The sequence below is a fragment of the Anarhichas minor genome, unplaced genomic scaffold (genome assembly GCF_050575085.1).
Source record: "Anarhichas minor isolate MPS153535 unplaced genomic scaffold, ASM5057508v1 ptg000026l, whole genome shotgun sequence".
Lineage (NCBI taxonomy): Eukaryota > Metazoa > Chordata > Actinopteri > Perciformes > Anarhichadidae > Anarhichas > Anarhichas minor.
This window is the reverse complement of record NW_027466472.1, coordinates 18,368,958-18,395,292: the sequence shown is the minus strand read 5'-3', so window position 1 is coordinate 18,395,292 and position 26,335 is coordinate 18,368,958. Positions and strand designations below refer to the sequence as shown.

The 26,335-nt window shown below is 43.2% G+C and overlaps 2 protein-coding genes across 6 annotated transcripts; one reads left to right on the top strand and one right to left on the bottom strand.

Moving 5' to 3' along the window:
- Positions 1-1,168: 1,168 nt before the first annotated feature.
- On the top strand, positions 1,169-23,433 carry bcl9l (bcl9 like). 5 transcript variants are annotated; one of them, XM_076100039.1, is made up of 9 exons: positions 1,169-1,473; positions 14,249-14,322; positions 15,092-15,492; positions 17,238-17,360; positions 17,735-17,912; positions 18,094-18,178; positions 18,512-20,924; positions 21,018-21,272; positions 21,534-23,433. In XM_076100039.1, exons 3-9 carry the CDS (start codon positions 15,174-15,176, stop codon positions 22,730-22,732), a joined length of 4,572 nt encoding a protein of 1,523 aa, XP_075956154.1. In that variant the 5' UTR covers positions 1,169-1,473; positions 14,249-14,322; positions 15,092-15,173; the 3' UTR covers positions 22,733-23,433. The 5 variants fall into 5 exon arrangements, with proteins under 5 accessions (XP_075956154.1, XP_075956152.1, XP_075956153.1 ...); XM_076100037.1 differs by having other exon boundaries at positions 18,094-18,214; XM_076100038.1 differs by having other exon boundaries at positions 17,714-17,912.
- On the bottom strand, positions 23,313-26,335 carry cxcr5 (chemokine (C-X-C motif) receptor 5). The gene is made up of 2 exons (XM_076100040.1): positions 26,180-26,335; positions 23,313-24,644 (listed from the first exon to the last, which is right to left on the bottom strand). The coding sequence occupies exons 1-2, from the start codon at positions 26,201-26,203 to the stop codon at positions 23,562-23,564; spliced, it is 1,107 nt and encodes a 368-aa protein (XP_075956155.1). The 5' UTR covers positions 26,204-26,335; the 3' UTR covers positions 23,313-23,561.

The following is a 26,335-nucleotide window of genomic DNA, read 5'->3' as shown; positions in this document are numbered from 1 at the left end:
TGACTTTGACCAGCCTGCCTGCTCTCGCACCATGTCTGCAGGTCAGGGAGCCTCAGCAAGTCACCTCTGTGGTTTGTGACTATGTTCACAGCTCCATTCTGACCAGCATCCACTGCAGATTTGTGTTTTAGTTCTCTCCCTCTCAGTATAAATCATTGCAGCTCCCTCCTCAATGATTTACGACTTGTTCCTAATGTGTCCTTCCCTTACATTCAACTGGTTGTCTGAAAAAAAAATCAGGGTTTCTTATTCATCCTTTCAGCAAAAAAGGAAAAAAAAAACTTCATTGTGGGTGGTCTAGAAAGCTACATCCTAGAGGTTAGAGAATCAACTGTTGCAGGTGCAAATACTTGCAACATCTGTACGAATAAAACCTGAACAATGTCTCATGTTCCTATGACCATGGCAATTACTTTGGTGGGGCTAAGTGGTAGCCAGCACTACTGCTGCTCAAATGTACCCCCTAAGTGTTCTTAACGGTATAAACTACTGCAGTAAAACGCATGTGCTCTGTCAGCTTTTCCAAATTGTATGAAACATTTCTAACATCGCAATTTAAAAACACAGACAGTGTATTTGCCAGAAAGGCCTTTTATCCCAAATTCACTTGTAAGTATACGCTGCCAAGCCTACTTCTGCTACCCAAACCACCAGAGGGAGTAATCAACTGACAAAATAGTAGGTTTAACAGTGCAACAACTGGATCTTCACTCTGAGTAACTTTATAATGGATTCCCCAAACCTGAAGCGTCTGAGCTCACCTTACAGTGTTTCTGATATAGGCTACTTCTACTAATTTGAATTCTACTGCAGGATGGTGTCCATCAGAAATGTGGTCTGAGATGGAAAAGGTCACTGATTTGCTGGATCAGATAATCCTGAAAATAAGAAACCTATTCATTTTTTTTTTATTGATTATGGCGCATACAGTGCCTTCTAAAATCTCAACGACATAATTTAATATGTGGGTGTTGACATTACAATCTTCAAATACTATGCTATAAATATGAATATATATGTTTATTTTGAAGTAATTTCCCTTACATTTCCATTCTTATAACACCGATAAAAATCGGACTCTCAGCCAGCGCAGATGTCCGGTATGACATATCAGTACAGTGACATACGGATGCCCGTGTGGCCACACTAATTATTGTCAGCGGCTGGGAGTGATATGGACTCGCAGAGAAATGCAACGTCCTGCCCTTCTACATCTTGAATAGTGGGAGTCATGAACCGCTGCAAGGTGACGCGTCCCTTGATTTCAACCGAAACTTCAACCTAGACACGCGGTGTTATTTATCACCATCTGAACCTCCCGTCAAACCGCACCAGCTCCTTTCTTATCAAACGACGAGATCGGGACCATCTTGCGCAGTGGTACGGCGAGCGGAGCAAGCGGTGGCGGCCACTCCGGGGAATGTCGACTGGCCGTCAGTCCTGACATCGGCCTCTTGTGATCTCACGCACCAGGTAGAGTACACAGCGTTTCAAAACACTGTCACTGCCGAAGCATGCTAGCCGTGTGCCTATTTCGGAGCTGTCCTCCTAACGCGTCTGCTCGTGTAACTTTCCCTTCCTTTTACGAAGTCTTCGGGTCGCTAGCAAGCCTGTAACAAAGTTCAAATCCCGTTAGCTAGCATTGGTTCGCTTGCAGATGTGTGCTACGGCGACGTCAGTTTACGAGCAAGTAGCCTAGCGAAGACGTGAATTAGCATGCTAAGTTAGCCCGTGGACCTGGCTGGCGCAGCAAGGCTCCACTCATGAGCGTCGGGGTTCACACCAGGGGCATGTGTCCTTATATTCTCCGAGCGAGAATGCGGTGCTTGCTCGACATTATGTTTTGACGGGCCGACATGAACATGTAAATGCAACAATGTGTACATTATTAATATGAGCTCGTCTGGAAAGCTAATCTGACAGACGCAGCCAAAGCAACATTTGAATGGTTTTGAGCTAAACAGCTACACCGTGTGCAGTAAGGTGACAGACTGCGTAACCAGAACGTTACCTGTCACTTCAACACGGACTCAGCGTGGGCACAACATATGCTGTTAATACTGCTGCTGCTTAACACTATAGTATGCCTCTTTACTGACGTGGTCAACGTTAGCTTTAATGTAACGTTAGATAAATTACGTACATGCAATTGAATACATGTTATTTTAATAGGCATTTCCTGCCCCGCGGTGTTTCAGTTCCACTCAGACAAGCACACTGTGCAGCTGGACGTCAAGCTAAGTTTATAACATTACCTGACCACTAACACGGTATGTTGGTTAAAGTTAACTGTCTAAATGTGATAATAACCCTTTCCCATAATTAGAATTGTAGCCATTATAATTATATACGGTACCGAAATGCTGTCAAAAAGACTGTGAAGTGTCTCTCTCTCACACATTTCCCCTGTCTCTTTCTTCCTCTCTCTCTCTTTTGACAACCCATGACCCTGCTGGTTCAGCCTGTTGAATATGGTGTGATAATGCTGCACTTGAACCTGTTCACAAAGAGAGATACTACAGCTTTTCTCTTTAGCTACACAGCCTTTCCACATGTGTGTGTGTGCGTCGTGCACACCGGAGCTTCATGCTGTTTGTGTATCTACAATATCCTGGTGAGCTATATATAGCACCTAACAGAGTTTGCAACTTGATCCGAATTGTCTTTCAAGGCTACAGTACAGTGTGTGTTGCTTTCCACTGGAAGTGAGATATCTCAGAGCATCTTTCTTTTTAAAAGGACAGTCCACCTGTAGGCCTTAGTGCATGTTTATTTTGTGCTTTTGTTTTTGTATGTGTTATCCTTAGGGGTCCCTGTAAATTTGTTTGTTGTGGATAATGATGGACACTTTAGGATGACAGGGCTTAATAGACCACATTCTGTTTTTAGTCTATCCAGTGCTCTCAGCACTTCACAAACTGATATTTTAGCAACTGTGTGCACTTTGGTCGATTTTTCTTGGATAACAAACATGATGAAGAAGTCTTCCTGTAACAGCAAGAAGGCTAATGTGTCTATAATTGTACAGCAGAGCGAAATGCAAGCCTGCGTGTATTGATTGACATATTCTGGGTGTGAATGAGAAGTCTATTTCCTGCCTCTTTTGTTTTGTCCAGAGTTGATGTGACATGAACGAGCATGTGACAGCGACTGCATGTCCGCGCAGACTGCTCCCGTGCAAGCAGAGACCGATTTGGTCCGCTGCTGACAGTGTTTTTTATCTGGTTAGGTGATCTGAGAACTTTGGGGTGAGTTACAGGGAGCACTGCTAAGGTGAGCTATGAAAGAATAATGTGATATTGAGAATGTTTCCACACGACAGAAGACACTTAAGCTCTGGACTCTGTAGGCCTAGTAAAAAGCGGCCTTGGTCTAATGCCTGAATAGAAAGCATTCAGACTAAGCGTTTCTCATGAGATTATGGTTCACATTAATGTCCCAGTGACTGTCGTGGTTCTGTGCCTTTCTCTGAGCTTATCTTTTGCATATCTTTTTTTACATGCTGTCTTTGTGGACAAGAGCACTCTGTCCACACTGCTGCTGGTCATCAACCTTTCAAACGACATTAATATATTTAGTCACACAAGGCGTTGTATTCAGGCTCTTTTAACGTGAGTTTGTTCGGCCGGGTGAGAACAAGGCCACTTGAACTCAGGTGTGTACCAAATAACCACGCTGTGACCTTGTGAGCATGCAGGTCTCGGCCCCTTTACAAGCAAACTGTGGTGCTTAACCCTCAGATACTGTACAGTCTCATGGGTGCAACAGGACAGATGTTCACCTCTGTCTGTCAGCACTTACTTGTGCTTGGAAAGCTTTGTGTAACAAATTCAGCCTCGTGGATCTCCATGTGTTCAAAGCTGACGTGTACACAAGAAAGTGTACGATTTAGTAAAAAGCAGAACCAAGTGTGTCCTACATGGTTACCAGGAGAGGAATCTTGATTTGTTTTGACTCTCGTCACACTGCCAAATTGCCCCAATAGCCAATAAATTAGATACTTGTGGGTCTGTGAGACCTTTTGTTTGAAAGTCGTCTGAGTTCAGCTGGATGACTCAAACAGGAAAATGCATCAGCGTAACATTTTCCACATACAGAACCCAGTGTAGGTGCGTTTACAGGCTTGTTGACCAACAAGCCCACATTCCTCATATCCCGCGAGGCCTGAGCTCTGATCAGATCTAACCAGTCCTCAAAGCCTTTTAACAATATTAAACTACGTCTGCTCTCTGTGTCAGAAAAATGTGGGAACTGACAGCGTCACTTTTGTTTCACCTTTGAGATAATAAACACAAGTCTTGTTGAGGAAGTAGAGAATCTCATGCTCGCTGTGACTGCACGTCACATTGCATTTCAAAGTGCCTCATACAGCAAGGAGGACGTTAGTTAACTGGCCCGGTCGGGCAAGTGGGTCACAAGTCCACTTGTCCAAAGTCAATTTTGACTTGCCCCTATACAAAATGTCTTGTTTATTTGTACATTACAAAACAAAAAAAAATGAAAGTGTTGTACAGGTATAAATCAGCAATACAATATAGAAAAGAAGGCTAACTCCTTCTCCTTTAATTCTTTATTACCACTTGCCCGATTGAGATTTACTAGCCCGACGTGTCTTTTTACTTGCCCTGGGGAAGACGGCCTTATTGTTGAATCTTGTAGGTGTCAAAATACTTTGCTTCCATAACGTCGGTATCACTATACTGAATCACTATAACATAATATCAGTTGGATTTTCATCACCTTATCTTAAAACCATTTGGAGGATTCTGTGATAGCTTGATGCTTTAATGCATTTATTGCACATGCTCAGACTGATCAGCTCAAAGTTGCGTTGGAGTGGTCGAGCCGTCTCTGACTGGGATTCTGCAGCACATCCAGATGCTGCGTCCGTTTCTGAGACAAAATCCTAGTTTTGAAAAGACTTCTGGCTGGTTACTTTACAAAGTGTCTGTTAGAGTACATACTGTAAATGAGCCAGCAAAGGGCAAACATGTGCAAACACTTAGCAGGTAATTTTCCCCCTTGTTTATATCCATTGCAATAATTATCCAGGTGACTTTTCCTCTTTCTGTGGTTTTCTTTTATCTCTTAAGTTTTTCACAACTGGCTTCAGCTCAGGACTGACCTTTCTTTTTCTACAGTAATGACTCGTACTAGGGCCATGTCATTGTTAGATGCAGCTAACTGACTAATTCTGTCCCCCAATTTGTTTAATGCCAGGGTAAGTTATTTTATTTCAGGCCGGGTTATGTTTCGGCTAACGTTTTGGTCACTGTTGAGGTTTGTTCAGCGTTGTTGTGGGAAGAAGATGCTGTGTACAAACCCTACTGCTGCCCAGGGGAACAACGTGCAGTACTTGGTTTATTTGCCAAATCTGAAAAAAAAAGTCTCACACATTGTATGATAAACAATGTGTTTTTAATGATGATGATCTCTGGCCTGAGGGAAAAGACGAGACCCTGCATGAGATTGGACAGATTGGGCGTCCTCTCTTGGAACAGACTGGTAGGTGTGTGTTCAGTTCAACACTGAGTGGCTTCTGTCCATCAGCCTACTGCTTCTGTGCCGTAACGCCTGCTTTCTATCTGTTCTGAAGCTGCAGTTTGCTCTTTTTTTTCCTTGCTCTAGTTGGCTTGTTTCCCAGAATGTGTTGGAAAGGATACAACCCTTGACCCTCTGTACAAAATGAGCCCAGTACTTCTTCCCTGTCCTCAGAGCTCAGGCAAAACCATAGACTAGGTGCCTGCAGTCTTCTTACCGCTTAATTTCCATCCTGTTGAGGAGGTCTTTATCAACATTTGTGTGGACTGGCCAATAAATCGTGTGTGAATTGCCCACATTTCCACGCCTATCCCAGTTCAGCCAGTCCTGAACACACAGTTTACAAACGCATGCAATATCTACCCTGATAGTAGCACATAAATCAGTGTTTACTTACACCGAATCAGTTCATATTTTAGCTAAACATTTATTGTCCTCAGCTGAACTCTTTAATGTTATGTTTCCTCTTGGTGTGAAAAGGAAGGTAGATCTTAGGTCATCTCCTTTGTCATCACTGGCCTGCTACATCAAAAGACTGCTCTGCTCTGAGATCTTCACAAATGTCTCACTTTTCCCTTTTTTCTCTCCTCTGTGGCCTTTCCCCTGTTGCAGGCCCTTCTCTCTGCACATCACCTCCTGGTTCGCCTATATTTACTCAGCCCCGTGACATGTTTTGTTGCCACAGCAACCTGCCACAACCACCCTAGTGTGCTGATTTTTTTTTTCCGTCACCTGTGCACTGTCCCACAATGCACTGCAGTTTAGAACCTATGACTAGGCTGAGAGTTGGGAGTGCAGCGATACAGATCACAGACCTAACAGAGTTTGTGGATTAAAATGTCCCAAAAGTAAAAACCACCTTTTTTAATCAAAGGTTTAACAAACTGAATCCTTCTCATTCTTTGGTGTTTATTTAAATGGATGCTGACCTGCAGTAACCTCTTGTTCCGCGTGTACTCTTATGCATTCCTACAACACCAGGCTGCAGAAAAACAAAGTGCATGTTGAGAAGAGAACAAGTGTGTGATTGAAGGCAGACAGGGAGGGAAGAGAGGGAAAAAAAGGTTATGTCAAATACTATAAAAAGCAGGAAATAGATGGGGCTGAATGTGGTCAATAATCCATGATCGGGGTTTCCCCGCTTTTTAACACTCTGAGCAGACTCACTTCGGTGCTCTGACCAAAAATGTAGTCTACTGTTTTTTTTCCTCCTGCAAGACTTTTGAACACGCTCCAGTTGTGTCCTTTCCTCGCTCGCTGACGGCATACAAATATCATCTTCTCTCCACTTAAAAGTTCAGAGTTTTGAATTTACTGCCTCAATGCGAGAGACATTCACACTTACTGCACCAACACCAGATCATTTCACCAAGATGGGCACAATCTGCCATCAGCTGCTATAATATCTGACCTGGATGGTTGGTGCTTTCCAATTAAGTGACCATTCAGTGGTCACTTTGTAAGAGACTCATGAGGGAATTTCTATTTCACCTTTTTGGTTTTCTATGATTCCAACAGAAGCGTGCAAAATGTGAAACTGCATTGTTCAAAGAGAGTCTGCCGGTTGTGATTTATCGGGTGCAATGATCACTCACTGTGTACTGATGACTGTCACTTGGAAGCCGTTTCACATCATTGGTGTCGGTTGGTTTTCTATGAGTGCAAGTTGGCAGGGGCTTGATGGCTGATTCAACATCTTTAACCCTAGCTGAGCTCCCCTGTCATCACCCTCGTTGATTTTTCCAAAGTCGCATGGTGTGCAAATCAGTTCAACTCTTACAGCCCAATGGCAGCAGACAGAAGCATTTCAACTATTTTTCTCTCTCTCATAAATGTAGTGCAGCAATTTTTATTCTGCCAGGTCACTATAGATTTCACATCAGAGGAGTACCAGTTGTGATATTTGAAATGTATTAGCCGATCTTTTTTTTTTCTATATTCAGACAATTCTCACTAAGTTTAGGCTTCACAGGTCTAATCTAAATGAAACTCGACCAATAACGGGCTGTTTGTAGCTTTGTTTCCTGTGTTGCTGCTGAGAAACAGAGTCTTATCCTCAGTTTTTTATTGCATTACATCCCACACTGTCGCAGTGCGTCCCAATCAAACTGTTATCTTACAGCAGCTTCAATATGGTCTTGGTTACATAACATAAAAGGGTTGAAAGCTGTCCGTGTCACATCACCGTTCGTAACATTTGTAAAAGTTGCTATTAAAGAAGGTCCACGGGTAGATTGACCAGCATAAAGGGAAATATAGGCTGCAGCATGTCTAACTCAGTGGTAAGTGGTGATAAGGGTGACAACTTTGGGCTTGTTTGAAACCTTTGTGTGTGGAAATGAAGGGAGTCATCACACCGGCCACATCGCCCACATGACATGTGTGTAACATGAAAGCAGGCGAGGAATAACCCACCATCAGAGGTGTGTTGTACGCTTCATTTGAGCAGGTTGTGATAAACTAGAGCTGCATGTTAACATGTTTAAGTAGCAGTACTTGAACTAAGGAGGTTCAACACAACATTTCCAGGACGGCAAAAAAATAGGTTGACATTTTTTCTAGAATCTGTAGTCTAAGTCCTGACTGAATTATTTTAGAAAGTGTAACTCAGAATCAGGACTTCAGGTGGTGAAAGTTGCAGTGAAGACTAGAAAACACCGAGGGAATCAATACACGGTGTTAATGAGAGAGTAGTTTAGTTCTGTTTGTCTCTTATCAGTCACGTGGTCAACTGGCTCTATATGGAGAAATCACTGCAATATTCTCACTGTACTCCCAACATTGTTTTAGCATCATTTTTATGTTTAGGTGCTCAATTGTTCAATAATATAATTTCCAGCTGATGACTCTCACTACCAGAGATTTTTGATGCTCTTAAACTTTGGAACAGGACCTCCAACACAACCCAACAAATATCCTCTGGTGAACCCGACAACAATGCTGAAAACAGCTGTCATTTTTACATAAGTGTTTCCTAAACTTTTAAAAATGGCAAACCACTGCGACCCAATCACAAAAGGCCTTATCTATAAATCGTGCGAAGAGAGAATTTGTGCATGAATGAATATTTCTTGACCATTTTTCTGCCATCGCCTTACGTTATCTTGAATACGTAAATCACCCATTTCAAAGAAATATACGTTTTCTAAATCATAACCTCATTTATGATTTTGTTATTGAAAACATGCATATAAATGAGACCAAATAAATACGTTTAGTCAAAGGTAACAGGCTGTGTTTTTCCTCTCGTCTGTTAAACAAAGATAATTTACCTTTTTTTTAATTTTATATTCAATGTTATTAGTCGGCCATCATTTTCAGAACAATACAAACATTCAGGCTTCCATATGTGGCCCTAAGGTCTACTGCAGGTATACATGTTAAATAACGGACTAGGAAATTCAGCAAATGTATTTGGTGACGCTGATCAAATTTCTTTGGGAATGACTGCCTTAGGTCACCTTAATATCTGATACAGACTGAAGGACACATTTTAACTTAATAACAGTCCTTCACAGATGATTTATTTTGTTAACAGTCATCCATGTTGTGTTAGCCGTGGCCTTGTCCTGAGTTAAAGAGCACATTTGACTTATTTTCCTTCTCTTCGGCAGTCTGACTGGCGCCGGGCGCAAATGCAGTTTAACTCGCTGATGTCAAAAAACATCTCAACTGTGCAGCTGCGCGCGCTCCTGCGTCAATACACATTATTCATTCATCAGTACTGTTAAACACTTTGGCCTCAGTGTTTACCGGTGTCAATCCACAGAGCAGCCCTGTGGCATCTGTGTTTTGGACTTGGCTTCGTATTTTGTTCTCACCGTTTGCCCCGACTTCTCAGGGCTCACTGGGTCTATTAATACCAGCTCGCTCTAAAAATACAGGGCAATGTGTGACCCACTGGGACTAAATAGGAGCTCAGCCTCTTACTTTAGGCACTCTAACACACACAAACACACACAGCAGTCATAACTTCTCACCTGTATTATGGTTGCTGTGTCGTTGTCCTGGGATTCCCACTGAAATCAAATCATCCATGAAGTTTCTTAAAATACAACATTCCTGGATGGTCCGCTGAAGAAACATGAATCGAACATCAGTGTTTTCCTTACCTTCTCCACAATTAATTTCACTCATTCATCAAACACTCTGAGAACAGTAATGTCAGTTTCCATTGATGTAGAAGTAAAGCACAGGGCTTTGTGTTTGTGTGAAGCGCTTGCCTGCTTTGTGTGTGCTCTGTGCTAATCATCATGCTCCCAAAATGAGTTGGCTTTAGCCGTAAAGACCATGTGCTGTGGATTTTAAATCTCATTGAATTATTTCCCTAATTTGTTTGGAGCAGTGTTTGGATGCATCTGGACAACATCCCACTTTTAAATTGGATTTGTTTCCCAAACAGGTTGTGAAAATGTCAAATGAGGAAAAGGAAATGGAGAAATGTTATGCCCCAACACACTTGTTGTTTGGATAACAGCTCACCTTTGCAGAGATATATTCCCAGCTGAACTCTGCTTTTAACAGGAGCAGCATGTTTCGTTGAAGGCTTAATAAGTACCTCGCATGCTTTAAAGAACAGTGGACATCAGGGCATGAACATAACAACGCCAGCTCTCGTATTTTAGTTTTCAGTTTCTCTGCTGGCTCCTTGTGTCATGGGCACACATAAACAGGTGTTTGTTGGACAGGCTATCTTTTGGTAAAATTGTGCACATCATTTGGGCTGGAGGCCCCGCTGGAGCCTGTGATGAACCTGCATTCCTTCAGCTTCGTCTGACGTTTTTCGGGGAATCGGACCCATTGACAGGCATTGTGAATAACTCGCGTTATATAGAATTGGCCTGTCTTTTTTCTGATGGCATCAGTATTTCATTGAGTCAGTTTCATAACCAGTGAATATGTTTTTCCCCCAAACTGCGTTTGCTGCATATTTGGTCATGACTATTTGAAGGTTATAGATACGTTTTACTATTTATTAGTACTATTTGAAACCAAGTATTCAGGAGGTTATCATCATCAGTGTCCTTTATCTGCCACTTAAGAGAGGTGTTTATAGTAAGGAGAGACTAAATATTAGAAACACCTCCGTATGAGTCAACAAAGACCTGAATATTATAACTTTCATGACGGTAGGATTTAATGAGACTGCTTTAGTTTTAGCTAAGAGTGTAGTTTTTAGAGCAAGTACTTAGAGATATTTGAATTGAGGCAATTCAAACAAGAGACTATTCCAGTGAGTCGGCATCGGTCCACTGAGTTTACATTTTATTTAAATATTCGCTCAGACAGACTTGTTTGTTGACATTCTCAGATGACTTAGCAGACTCCTGAATGAAATGCAGGATTTTTTAAAATTTATCTGGATAATTTGGATTAACAGAGGCAGTTACCAAGGTTAGTATTTTTTAACTGCCAGCACAAAAATATAATTTTCACCCCTTAAATTACTGTACTCATTTATGCCCTTAAATATAGATTTTTTGTTTATTTTTTAAAAATCCATATCAATTTTAGCAATTTTATTAAAAGTATACCATCAAGCTTTTCAGCAGTAGGAGCTGAAGTTACAGGTCATTGTATGACACAGCAGCAAGGTATGTTTCAGTGGAGTAACGCCTTCAACTGACTTTGTTATTACGTCATTCCTTTCATTCCATTTGTCTTCATCCACTTGACGCAGTGTTTGTACTGATGCTACACGGGGCGTTCTTTCAGCTTCAACTGTTTAGTGTTGGTTTGGCTGTGGAGTGCACACATGCCTCTGTACAATGCAGTGAAAGTTGTCTCGTCGTCTTCATGGGTTTATTGCACTTTTTTACTTTAGTTCTGCAACTTTATCAACATGAACACAAAAGCTGGACTGAGAATGAATGTTCAAAGCTGCGGGAAAGAGAGCACCTCCTTCAAGGGACATTACCATTTATTTCATAACCTTGTTTATTTTATTGCAGATTAATTGCATAGCAGCCATGTTGATTTGATCAATGTTACTCAAATGTCCCCATAATTAAGGTGTCGGGCGTTAAATATCTTGTTGAGGTCAGAATGTAATGAATGCAGATTACACCAATTAAGTTTGGTGCTGGTTCTCCAGGTGTGTCCGATTAGACGACGCCTTGTTTTACAAGAAGAAATGAGAGCTGAACATGTGAGTCAGATGTTGCTTGTGTCTGTACTGCTGTTCAATATACAGTAGAGAACCTATAAAAACGATTAAACCCCTTGGCATTTTGTTTCCAGTCCCGCAGCATTGAATCAAATGGATATAATTTTGCTTTTTTTATGATTAAAAGAAAACGAATAAACACGTCAAAGCGTAAACAAATTGGGCCAGGGGCGTGAAGTGGTGGAGCCAATGGCCCCTTTCCCCACTTCCTACCTCGCGTACTCGGCCGTCATTTTGACGTTCCCACTCTGCCACGAAACACTTATGTCATCACTGGTGCAACTAGTTGTTTTGAGAAGTTGCCTAACAACTTTAATGGCGATTAGCTGTGTGTAATCAAGATGTGACAATGATTTTTTTGATTAAAAAGGTCTCATTTGAATAACGTACCCTCAGATTACTTAATTTGTTTACTCAAGTTATTCATTTGGGCTTCCGTTTACAGGTGTAGTCCAAAATAAACTCGCATAACACATTGTGGTTTAATTGTATTCTCTTGTCTGCAATGCTCTGAAGCGCTTCTCTCCAGATGTTGCAACACAAAGTGGGTCTTGAGACTCTTCCAAATAGAGGAATGTCTTGGCTTGAATAGGGAAACCTGCTTTGTTTGAGACCTGTGACTACATAATGGTTCAGTTAAACATTAATGTGCTCACCAAGAATTGCTAGTCAGGCCAGCACCTTGTCTAGCTACTCTCATAGAAGGTCATGGAACAACATTGATTACATATTATATTATTCATTAAGGGCCGAGCGGTTTAAATAGTTGCAATCCTTTTCATTCTCTGGTGTAGTACCACTTCACAGAACCTAAAAAAACACTTTAAACCCTCAAGTAAAAAGTCATCCAGTCTGAGAAAGGCTTTAGCTGTTCTAAAGTCACTGTAATGTTCCTGATTACTTAAATATAGGCTCCATTCCCACGGCAAGGAGTGGGGATAATGGTAGTGCGAGGCCTTACTCCAGGTTTACAAAATGTTGGATGAGATGCAAGATTCACTCGAGCCTTCTAAGACTCGTGCATTTGCTTCAAAGTTCTTTTACTCTATGTATCTTCCGGGCCCTATTGATCATATCAACCACAGCAGAAATGACTGGGTAGCTCTACTGAGACCGGTATTCACTTTAGATAGGCCTATCTTTTCTCAACTGTCCACTCATAGGTCAGCGACTCACCATATGATTAGTCTGCCTCCACTTTGTGTTGCACAAAAGCGAGTGAGTCACACTTTGTCAACAGGACCGACGTCTGACTGTCCCCGTTTTGAGTTAATGAGTGATGAACTCCTCCAGCCGACGAACAAGGCACCTTTTCTGTGCTGACATGAGCGGGTTTTGGTTAATGACTAATTGCAGCGCTGTGTTTACCATTACCCGTCAAGGTGAGCGAGTGGTACACATGGCTCTGTAAGAGCGGGACAGCTGACCTGAGCGACTAAACCGTGTCGTGTGCGGCGGTGGGATTGTGTCATCGGCCAAAAATGGAAGCCAGTGGAAATGTTTACACGAGATTGCATTATGTCAGTCACATATCTCAGCTGGATGTTTTCGAACAGGCTGGGAGGACTGTTTTGACCAACTATTGTTCACCAACAACAGGTGTGGACCGGTCTTGTTGAGACCTGCAGATAACGAAGAAGTGTTTTAATACTCTGTGCACAAGCGGCTTTTGTTGGATATGGCAAGAATACATTGTGTACAACTAGTTCGTAGACTGAACACAGATTCTTCCACTCACTGAGAAGCACAGTCCAGTGGCAAAGGTTAAAATCAGAAGCTTGGGGTCATGGACACTGGCAGGTGGTGGTGTCAAGAGGGCGAAAGCTTGCAGCTATAGACTTGAACCCAGAACGAAGCGCAATGTGCTCGGAAGTGTCCTCCATTCTTAATGTTGTGCTTGAATCCTACTCTGTTTAAGGCTGTTTTTAGTCCCTGACATTACCGGGAAAGCTAGAATTGGATATCTTAGAGCTGAGGCGTTGTCATCTGGGCTCTCAGGTCACACTAAATTAGATTAAAAAACAAACGCGGGTAACGCTGATGAACCCATGAGGTGTGGTGGTGTGTCTAAATAGGCCTGAACTAAAATCTGTAATAAGCAGGTGATGAGTTTTTTTTTTGTTGCCTGTTTTTGCTTACACTCACAGTGTGAAACCGAGAGATTCTCTCTGAGTGAGGGAGGGACAGACGGGTATTGCTACAGACAGTGTTGTGGAATGTGTGGTGGAGTTTTTGTGGTTTGCAAAGTGTTTGGAAGGGGGAGGGACCTAAACCACTGCTGAGCTGCTTCTGGGCCGCAGGTCCCTCCCCCAGCTCAAACTCAGTCTTTGCTCTCTTTCCCTTAAAGGAACAGTTACCTCACAGTGTCTCTCTGGCCTTGCGCTCTTATCAATCTTTTGGCTTCTTCTGTCTCTTTTCTGTCTGCGCTCATGAAGTTGATGTTGAGCCATAGGCTGAGGACACACACACTGACAGATAGCGCTGACTGTAAAGGTTGCTATCTGGCTCCACTGATGATATTACCCTCTTGTTGTCCCCCAGGTCCATGTGTGGTCAGTGAAGCATCCTGGAGAGCAACATGGCAATGTATCAGTTGAGCGTCGGGTTGAGATGAGGTGAGTGAACAGTTAACTCTAAAGACCTAACCCGGAACCAGAGTGTGTTGTCAGTCATCCAGTCAGTATGGGCACAATGTAAGGTTTGTGTAGAGTGCTGCAGGGAAGACCTATTTTTGTACCCCAACCCCGGAAGTTAGCATCGCTTTGGTTCCCTTGACAAAAAGCCAATGGGATTCCATTCCATTGGATTTTGGATTATTTCAGAAATATGCTCCGTGGTAAACACAAGTTTATGATACTTACACGTTTTGTTCAGCAAGATAATCTTCACAAATAAAGACCACTTTCAGGATATTTGTAGCGTGAAAGCAATCGCCAGAAGTAAAAAAGGTGTGAGGCTATAAACAAACTACACCACAGTCACATGAGTGTGAGTATACACAACAAGGCTGTGAAGGCGAACTAGTCGGCGAGAAGACGTTTTGTAGTCTCATTTAGCCACTTGTGAAAAAACCGCCTTTTGTAACGCACGTAAAATCTTCAAAGTTCACAAGTGTGGTATTTACTGACGTATTTTATATCGTAGAACAAAACGTTAAAGCCCCTGATAACCACAGACCTTATTCAGGCATCTAAACAAAAACCCTGACATTCAGACGAGGGAACTGGAATTGCCAAAATGCAAACTCGTGCTTCCTGCAGCACTTTATTACTCCCAGATTAGGCCTTGTAGAGAAATGATGTGAATTTGTCTTTGAACTGTAGGGCCCGATACAGACTTTTATTCTGAAATACTGATGCTCATGATTTTTCTTTTCTCCATCAGTGTCGCCTGTTGGCAATGTGAGCTCCACTGACGAACAGCTTTTCTTCACACCAGACCTCCACCTCAATCACCAGCCAATCAAATGCACCCAGACAATAAACTGGCCAATCATGGCAAGCAGGTCACCGGCGACAGCCGATCCCAAATACCCGGTGTAAACCAACAGGCTCAGCAGCAGCAAGGAGCTGCTGGCCACCTGGGTCCAAAGGGCGTCGGTGCCGGGAGCCATGGAGTCAAAACGAACCAGATTTCCCCCGGCAACCCCGGGCTGAAGGCTGTCAGCCAATCGGTGAGCAGCGTCGGAGGGATGCAGAAAACCAAATCCAAGCGGGAGAGGAGCGTCTCCATCGACTCTGGTGAATCAAGAAATGCCGTTCCTCCAGAGACGGATGCCAAAGGAGGTAAGGCATTCGCGCACAGACTAAACTGTGTCAGCGTCTGGGACGTATAGACAGTGTGTCTCTGTTCTAAGTATGCGGAAGTTCACTTCCTTCACCATCCTATCAGCCAAATCTTTACCCGAAATACCAGATTACGTGCATTCACCTCCTCCACAGCAGGAAGTGAATGTAAGGACTGAGAGGACAGAATAACTTGTTTTCTCTCGAGCTGAAAGGCCCTGACCTTTCAGTGAAGCATCAGAATTTCCCCCTGGCTTTTGATAGTTTGCGCCATGCCCGCGCTGCGCTGACGTGTCGCAGATGAAAAGGCATCTGGGCTTTCTGTAGTGCTCAGAGGAAGAGACGGGTCGTGAGGTAGCAAAAACTGAATAAGCATAAAGAGGTTGTTGTTGTTGTTGTTGAATCAGAGACGGTGATTGGGTGGGAAGAGTTAATGTTCTTTTTGTTGTGAGTGTCTTGATATATATTTGTGTTTGTGTGGTTCGGTACAGAGTGTTTGATTTGCATTTGTTGGTTGTTATTAACGTGCTTGTGCGTTCACGTGACTGCGGATGACAATGTGATTTTGTGAAACTCATCTGGGCTTCCTGTACATGACTTAAACCTCTTTAAACACATGCACACTCAGAAGGAGAGTCGTGGTTCCAAAATATAGACTGACGGAGGCCAAAAGAGTGAGAGAATGAGAGATAGGGAAATCTCTTCTGGCTTCATTTGGCCTCCACACACACACACAGACTCTCTGTCTCTTTCTCTTTCTGTCTCTTTGTGATCTAGTTTCTGCTTATAGAAGTACATTCAATTGAAACCCAAGCCTCCCACAATTTTACATCAAATCACTCCGGCGCCAAACCTGAAAACATTCAGTGACAAAAGGTGTGAACACAGTTGGGTTTCTTTTTATGTTACTGTTTAAGATAAACCACTAAATGCTGGCAACAAAAACATTCACAGAAGACGAAGTCGGCTCTGTCATACTGCCCGTCTGTGTCAAGGTGGCCGCCCTCCCTCTGCTGTCCTTTTCTCTGTATTGTCACTGCACACATCCTTCCTTCCATTACCATTGTATTTGCTGTCGGGAGTTGTTCTGCCTCTTCTATTGCACATTGCCTTGTGGAAATGCTAAAGCTGCTACATACATGCTTCTTGCAGCTGTTTGTGCTCACTGGTGCGCAGCAGCTTGTGCATCCACAAAATCATAATTCCACCATGTGAGAAGCTTCAGCTCATGCTTCTCACAACATTGCATTTGCAGATGTGATTAGCATGCATGTGGCATATTGTTTCACAAGAAAATAAAATCAGTACAGAGATGAGAAGAACTGCAAATAATTGCAGTTTTTCATTTTTTACCTGCACGTATTTAATTTTCAGTTCATTTAAGAAAATATATTTATGAGTCAGCTCAGGCTATTTTGGTATTTACAAATGTTTCACAGGACAAAAAGAGCTTCAGTTTAAAGTGGTTCTGACATTTGACATCCTGTTCAGATTTAAAGCTGTAGACTGATCCTACAACTTCCAGCAAGTAAGGCCAAATGTATTAGAGCAGACAGTAGTACATCCGCATCTGGCTGTGGAAAATACTGTGGTGTGTTTAGACCATTAGTGGTGAATGATGCGGAAAAAAATAACATTGATAGTACCCTTTAAAGTGTGTGTGTGTGTATGTATGTACATATATATATATTTTACACTAGTTGTTGTCCAACAGTTGATGTGTGCATGTGTGTATTATCCTCCAGAGGGTGGTATGCGCAGTAAGCGGCGCTGTGTTCTGGAGAAGAAACAGCCATACAGTGGAGATGAATGGTGCTCTGGACCTGACACAGAGGAGGATGAAGACAAGCCACACACTGCGACCCACCGTGAGTCTATCTCCACAGAGGGGGAAACCCTTTCCCCAGATCCAGTCCTCACTAACAATAGTGTCATTGTGACCGTAACTTTGAAGGCTGTATGCATTACATGTAGAAATCCCCTACCCCCTCTCAATTTTATTTTCCCTGAAAACAACAGGCTAAAGCCGTTAATTATCCATAGCTGTTTTCAGGTCCGGCACACACTGAAAGGAAGAGGCTTGGAGTGCCTTACTGCTCCTCGTCACTGATATGACTTTACATGTGTTTTAGCTCCATCTAGTGTTTAGATGTTGTAGCCAAAAGGATGTACTGGTATTGCAATTATAAACCAGGTTACAAATGTAGCCAAATTAAACCAGTGTGCTGCTGCTTTTTCACAGAAGAGCGTGGGCTGGCAGGTCCAGTTCAAGGGCTCTCTGATCGCCTGTCTGCAGGGCCCGTGTCTGAACCCGCGGCTCCTGTAATGGGATGTGGAGTGGGACCAGGGCTAAAGACAGAGCAGCCTCCTCAGCCTTCACAGCAAGTGGTGTATGTTTTCACAACCGGCCTAGCTAACAGGTGAGAACAATTTGTAGGCCTGTCATGCAGGTGATTATTCACATCAGAAGTAGAGATGTTTGGATTGTCTTTATCTCACCAACCAACCTATTTGTTTTGTTTTTTTGCATTATGACTCAACACTGAATTGTGTAACTGTTGTGAATATTACATTTTTATGATTGCTCTATTTGTTTGACAGCGCTGCAGAGGCAGTAATGAAAGGACAGACCGATTCCATCCTTCTGTTTCACCAGCAAAATGTTTCACGCCCCAAGTTGGAGCAGGTCAGACATCCACAACTCGGCGTCAAATTAAACAAGGTGTCACGTTTGTGTTAAACCACATGGGGATACAAGTGTTTTCCACAGTAAAGACCACATATGCAAAGTATGCGAGGGGGTTAAGTTGTTTTAACTATTTTGGTCTCAGATACATCTTAGTTCCTGTTTTCATCAGCAGTTGTGACTGCTGTAAATGCTTGTACTGAGAAAGTGCACTATATGATGTTTTGGCAGAATAACAAATTGGCAATATAATAACTGCAATTATTACTGCTAGAAATAATAACAATTTACATTATATCATTTTTTTTTTTTTTTTTCTTCTGTCTGCCACAGGGCCACTCATCAGGCAAGCTTCCTAACCTATCTGAAAAGATGAACTCCAGCAGCTCTCCACCCACAGGCACCCCTAAATCACAATGTGGAACTCCACGACCAGCCTCTGCAGGTGCTGGAGGCCCATTGCATCCTGCAGGGACACCATCATCAGCAGGACACTCCGATAATGAATCCTCTCAGACCAGACCTGGCGGAGCCTCCAGCAATAACAGCATCGTCGCCCATAGGTCAGAGGCAGGGAGCACAGCCACACCTGCATGCCCAGTCACAGGAGCTGGCGAGGGTGCAGGGGGTATGTCTCTTCCTGTTGCTACCGTTTCTCCCTCGGGAAGTCCCTCCATGCTTTCTGCACACCTACAGGGTGATCCGTGCCAGAGGAGTGGCCCGGGGAACATGGATGGTCTTTCCAAAGAGCAGCTGGAACACAGGGAGCGCTCTTTGCAGACACTGAGGGACATAGAGAGGCTGCTTCTGCGTAGTGGAGCAGGTGGAGGCCCTGGAGACACAGGAGCCACGAACAACAATGCTAGTAATAACTCCTCCAACCTAAATAATAACAACAATACTGATAGGAGCGGTATTCTCGAGGACCGTGACAATGGTACAAATAGCTCCGGAAATTGCGGTAGTGGTAATATGCTGTCGACAGCCTTGGCTTCGATGGGAGGGATGAAGAAATATGAAGAACCCCTCCAGTCCATCATTTCTCAAACACAGTCCCTTGCTGGACCTGTACTTGACAGCCCTCACATGGACTCTCACCATAACCTACCACAACATCCCCATCACCAGCTGTCTTCACCTGGGCTCGACATGGGTCACTTACTTGGACCAGATGGGCTGACCCCAGAGCAAGTGGCGTGGAGGAAGCTTCAAGAAGAATACTACCAAGATAAGAGACGACAACAGGAAATACAACCCCCCTCACATCCACAGCACTTAAGAATGATGACAGAGATTGGCATGCAAGGAGGTCCTGTGATGATGAGAGGACCCCCTCCTCCCTACCACAGCAAGCCTGGAGAACAGCAGTGGGGTCCTGGCAATATGATGGGAGGAGGAATGGGTGGAAATGCACGAATGATAGACATGCACCAAGAGGGACCCCGCGGCCCAAGGTTCCTGGGACAGATGCAGAGAGGGCCACCTGGAGGAGGTGGTTTTCCTGGTGGTAAAGGGGGAGTTTTATCAGTGGAGGGTCTAGGACCCCAAAGGCCCACCAGGCCAGGGATGGTTTGGCTTGATGATATGCCCAACAATATAGGCGGTGGGGGTCCATTTCATGGCTGCTACCCTGGTGGACCTCCTCAGCACTTGCAAGGTGACCCAGAACATCTGTTAACACATGAGGAAATGTTTCGCCTCATGGAGAAACGGCAGATGCAGGGGCTTTCCAGGTTTGAACTTGACAGATTAGCTAAACAGCAGCAACAGGGCAACCTGGGCTCAAGAATGATGGATAATCCCGGGGGCCCAGACTTTCACAATTTGGGAATGGGCCGGGGTCCACCCTCCACTCGAGGTGATCCTATGGACTTTCCTGGTTCACGGGAGATTATGGGCTCTCCTGGAGGGGGTCCTCAGATGAGAGACCTTGTGGATTCTCCTCTGGGGAGCAGCCTCACAATGAATATGAACCCACAGATGAATGTTCAGCAACAACAACAGCAGATGATGCTCTCTCAGAAGCTCAGAGGAGGTCCTGCTGGAGGGGGAACTTTAGGTGAGATGTTTAGCCCTGGAGATATTTCACGAATCAGGGCTTCACATAATGGAAGAGGAGTAAATAAGGGAATGATTCCAGGACCCGATGGCCCCTTTCAGTTTCCCAATCATGGTCCCTTTTCTGGAGGACAGGTGGAAGGGCCTTTTCTTCAGCAACCTGGCCCTGAGATGTTTGGGCCTGACCAGCAAGGTCATCATCAAATGGGAGGTACATCGCGGCTTAGTCATATGCCGATGAGTGGAGTCCTCAGGGGAGTAGACCTCGGACCTAGGCACCCCTCTGACCTATCAATCAATATTAACCCCAGGAGCTCTCCTTCAGTGCCTCGTCCTCATCAGCTCAAATCTCCATCCCTCAACCGAGAGCCATCTCCACTTCTACCTTCCCCCTCTGCTCCAGGACTGAAGTCCCCCCCACAGATATCCTCTGCAGGGCATCACCCCACTCTTCCCCCTGCGTCTGGTGCTGGGACTCCTTCCTCTTCTTCCATGAAGTCTCCCCAGATAATGGGGTCTTCCAACCTTGGGTTGCACTCTCCGTCTGCCTCTCCTGGACAACTCAAGTCCCCTGCCATGGCTGTGGGTTCTCCAGGTTGGGCGTCTCCTAAAACAGCTCTTCCGAGTCCAGGTGGTCCAACCAGTGGGAAGGTAGTGGGCAATGGAGGAAGTAGTTCCACCGAGACAGGTACACTTAAAATTCAAGTTGACGCTGGATCATCATTATTGCTTTTCCTTGTATTGCTGTGATATTAATCAATTATTTTAATGTCCTTTGCAGGCCAATCACTTCCCCCCAGGAGTTCCAACTCTACACCCGTTAGCCAGCCAGGCTCTATGAATCCTGGTATGCCATTCACTTCCTCTCCCGATAACCATCCAACCCCGAATCCTTTATCTCTCATCATGTCTCAGATGTCCAAGTATGCCATGCCCAGTTCTACTCCCCTCTACCATGATGCAATCAAAACAATTGCCACTTCCGATGATGAGATGCTGCCAGATCGACCTCTTCTATCCGGTGTCAGCATTGGAGGTATGAAACAAGGACACATTGTGACATAGACAGAGAACACCTTGTACAGTTTGGCAGTGTGTAGAAAGGAAGCAGTAGCATAATAAAGTGTGTTCATTCTTAGTTCTATGATGTTTTTGCCATATTATAGTAGAGCTGCTTGAAAATATGAATAGGCCTCCAATTAATATTTCGTAAGTATAATGGCTTGACAAAAAGGGCAATCTTTTTTCAAATGTTAATGGTGTGATTTTTCACATGCTTGCCTTGCTTTATCACCAGGAAACATGGGGAACCCCCAGACCTCCCAGATACTGGTCTCCCAGGGCTCCATTGGTCCCCACAGTAATCCACAAAGCCCCATGGGCATTGTAAGCCAAGGTCAGCAACACCTGCCACATGACTCATCAGGACCTGTGCTTTCTTCCCCAAACCAAATGGGCATGCCTGCCATGAATTCTGCCATGATGGGAGGAGGTCCACCTGACGGGATGGGGCCCTGCAATGTTTCACCTATATCTCAGAGCCAGATGGCAGGCTTTTCTCGCATCCAGCCACCACCTCATGGGCCCATGCACTCACCTATTGGAGGAATGTCACATAATTTCTCCCAGTCTAATGAGGATATTCTACCACCACAGCAGTTACACCTTAGTCTGCTTAGAAAAGGTCATCCTCACCAGCGCCCCTCTCATCCCTCAGACTCATTTGCCTCTTTGCACATGGGGGATGGCCCGGATCTAAGTGAAGTTATACGAACCAATCACTCGGGTATCCCTGAGTTTGATCTCTCCCGCATCATTCCTTCTGATAAGCCCAGTAGCACTCTCCAGTATTTCCCCAAGAGTGAGCCACATCAGAATCTGCATCAGGGGCCACTATCCCAGCAACCTACTCCACAGCAGCTCCTCAAACAGCTGTCTTCTTCTGGTCCTCCACACAGCAGCGGCCCCTCATCCAACCCCCACTTAGCAAACTTACAGAATATGATGGCTGAACAGCAGCTGGCACCTCATCCCTCACATGTTGGAATACGCCAAAACATGGGCATTCCTCAAGGGGGCTCTAGGGGCATGGTTTCAGGCGGGGGCATGGGCCCCATGTGCCCCCCTGGACATATGATGGGAAGGACAGGCATGGCGCCCCAGCAGCAGCTACAGCAACAGCAAGCCATGATGGCGAACAGCCTTCTCCACCATCCTTCCAATCCATACCCTGGCATGATGTCCTCCCAGCAGCACTCACACAATCTGATGGCACAGCAAAACATTATGATGATGCAGGCTAAGCAGCGAAGCATGTCAATTCCAGGGGATCCCTTTGGCCCCCAGGGTCCTCTCATGTCCCCTCAGGGTCCGATGATGGCCCCGTCCCACCCACAGGCTGGTATGATGGGCCCCCAGTCTCTCAGACAACGAGGAATGTCTCTGGACAGTACCATTGGCTATGGACCCGGAGGTATGGCCCATATGCCATTCTGATCCAGCTAACATAAACTTTTAAAAACAAAAAACAAACAAAAAAAAGTGTCCTCTAGGTTACCTTACCATTGTATCCAAATTTTTTCATTAATGTTATTCTCGCAGTTATTTGAAAAGAGGAACTGTAAAAACAATAAATCAGTGATGCTTCAAGTTATGGATTACAACTGATTAAAAATGGAATATTTAAAAGCACTGTAAACCAATTCAGTAACATATTTGAAGCCATTTTCTAAAATACTGTAAAATATGTATATTACAAAGATCTGTGTAGTTGTTGTGGGAACAGAGTGGCAGTCAGGAGAGGAGTGCCTCAAATTTCTTTTTGTTTTAATATCATTGATTTTTTTTTTTCTCCAACTACCAAACTGTTGTGCAAAGGAATTATATATATGTCAATATATATAATATATACCTGCTGTATATAAGATGCAATTTGTGATTGTTTGCAGTTGTTCTGTATAACAGTGTTTTAATAGAAGTCTAAAAATAGAATAATACTGATCTCTACGGTGGTTTTAGCTTTGGTTATTGTGTCAATTACTGTTGTTTGCGAACACTGACAAAGGGACACGGTTGCTGTATAATATATGAAATCTTTATTGAATTCAATAAGCAGTAGCTGAAGTACAAGCAAAAACAGATTCTGGACAAACAATAACATTTTCTTGACTGGGTAAATAAAACATCTTTTAAATGCATTCAAAGTTGCAGTGGGTACTATATTGTCAAAACATTTGATAAAATGATAACATTTTTCATGATTACTGTACAAATGAATTACTATAGAATGGAAGCATTTTAGTTCCAGCAGACGTACAAGAGTTTATTAGATGAATACGGTGCTGGTGGTCATTGCTCCATCAGAAATGGATGGTCGACTGTGACCCTGAGCTCGGAGGAAAGGTAGGCAATTGCTGCAGCCCAATTTACAAAGTAACCGTATTAGCTCATTGCGAAAGCGCACCCCAACAAAGGCATACAAGAAAGGGTTCAGGCAACAGTGTGAGAGACCGAGGCTTTTCGTCATATCAAGGGCTGGTTGCAGTAGGACGTAAAATGCACAGGTTTCATACGAGATAAGGCCCAGGTCCACCGTAGTTTTTATCAGTAGGGTGATATTATATGGCAGCCAACAGAAGAAAAAGACAACAGTGACGAGTAAAGCCAGTCTAATTGCTCCTTGCTTTGCTTGGCTTTTCTGAGTCTTGCACACTGTAACTACCACTGCTGTGTAACAATAGCTCATGACAGCCAGAGGTAGGAAAAAGCACACATGATCTAAAACTCCATTAGTCAAAACCCAGTTGTTTGCATGGATACCATGATCATTATAGAAACAGGAGAGCCTAGATATTGGTCTGGCTTCTTCTCTCACAGAAAGAAACACAGCATTGGGTATTGATAACCCCAAACAGGCCAGCCATAATGTAATGCATGTTAGGTGCACTGTTCTCGGACGTCGACTTTGCATACTAGGAATGGCATGAACAATGGCCAAGTACCGATCGAACCCAATGCAAGCTAAAAGGAAACTCCCACAGTGGAGGTTAAGATTTTGCACCAGGCCCGTCAGCTTGCAGAGAAACTCCCCAAACAGCCAACCGGCGACACTGTCGACTATGTCAAAAGGAAATGTGAAAAGGAGCATGAGGTCCGCCAAGGCGAGGTGCAGCAGGTAGATCTCAGTGATGCGCAGGAGGCGCCAACGTCTCAAGAGGACTGTTACCATCAGGCCGTTCCCTGCCACGCCCAGCAGGAAGATCAAGCTGTACAGCACAGGTTGGAAAACTGCATGAAAGAGCCAGAGGGCAGTCTCCTCATCATCACAGAGTGTGTTGCTTCCATAATCATATGTATATGTGGAATTATCATCTGTATATATGGAATTATCCACACCTCTGCCTGGCATCTGTAAAAAATATAAAGAGGAGAATGGTCATTTTAATAACCTCATCACAGTTTGAGAATCACTTTGTGTGGTGTGTGTGTGGAATAATACACAATTGTCTCCTCGAACGATTTGGGCTGAATTCTAATAGCGTTTTTTCAATAATGAAATGAAAAATGAATCATTGCCTTAGCTTAGCTTTAAAAGCAATGTTTTGATTGTCTTTGTTCTGGTTTTCTCAGTCAAATCATTAGGCAGGAAACACAGAATAGGCCAGATTGTTTTCACTTCCCCTTAACGATAACTAGGAGATGTTTTGGGCAAATATGCCAAAACATCCGACTTGGGCTGTGTACTAATAAATGAACACTTTATTTTTACTCTCCAATCAACAACCAAATTAATATATCTGCTGGAGAAATCACAGCTAAAGCCTAAAATTACCATTTCTCTGTTAAATAATAATTAAGTTAAGTGACCAAGAAAAACACCAAAAACATGTGTATCTTTATTAAAATATAGATAAAATGTGATGTTGTACAAACATAAGACAACACTGTATACATCCTCTGGTAATATTAGGAGCAAAATGTACTTTGTGCCAAAGTTACTCCCGTGTTGTGGAACTTCTCTAAAAAAAATTGTGCTATTTCTGTCATACTTTTGTTATAACAGTTCCCCTTATAAACAAAAATGTTTGATAAAACTAAACTTTAAAGTGTAAATCTATATAATCTTATTAGAATATGCTTGTAATCATTGCTGTCAATGTTATTATTGATCCTAAAGTTCATAATGACTACTACACGTTAACCTCTTCTTCACAATGTTTTAACATTTATAATGTAATTTCCCCTACAAAAATCAAGTTTCTCCATTTGATTCATATAAAGATCATCAGAAAGATAATATGTGATGTGATTTCAACACAGATAGCAGCATTTGTGTAAAATATTATCTTTACTTTGCTTTGGTGACAAATCATTTGCAGGTTATTTGAAGCCTATGATTAGAAATATATCACCCTACAGATTATTAATGATAAACATATAGGATGTATTACAGTGGCTTTCCTCATTGCTTATTTCCCTGGTGAGTAAACAGGAAAGAAGCACCTACATCTGTTTAGGGCCATTTCTACGGTTCAGTCATTTTAGCTACTGTAGTGTATATATTATGTTTCTCAACTTTGTGACAATTTTAAAAGCTACATGTTGCTTATAACCTTAAAATATCTTGCATTAAAATGCCAGATCCAGCAGCGGAGGTGTATAACATTTTAAAGAGTCACGCTATACTGTCTGAAACAGTAGATTAAATCTATTGGAAGGTGTCCACTAGCAGTTAAAGGACATTTGATATCACACTAAATCAGTAAGACTTACCCTGTTGCACCTACTGTTTTACGTTTATAAAAAAAAAACTGATTATACAGAAATGCTACATTTGCACAACTAAAATTAGATTTAGATCAGATTATTACCGACTATATCGTATAAAATAGACCTTTAAAGCATCTACAGCAATTTACCATTCAATTATTAATTATGTCTTACCGTAAAGGTTTTTGTTATAGCCATGTGGGTAAATCTTGGTCACTTGAATGTATATCTTACACTGCCATATAGTGAAATGTGCTTGTACTTCCTGTTAGTGCTGGTTCTTATTTGCCTTGTCAATTTCTTCATTGGGGGTGCGTTTGGTGGAAACAG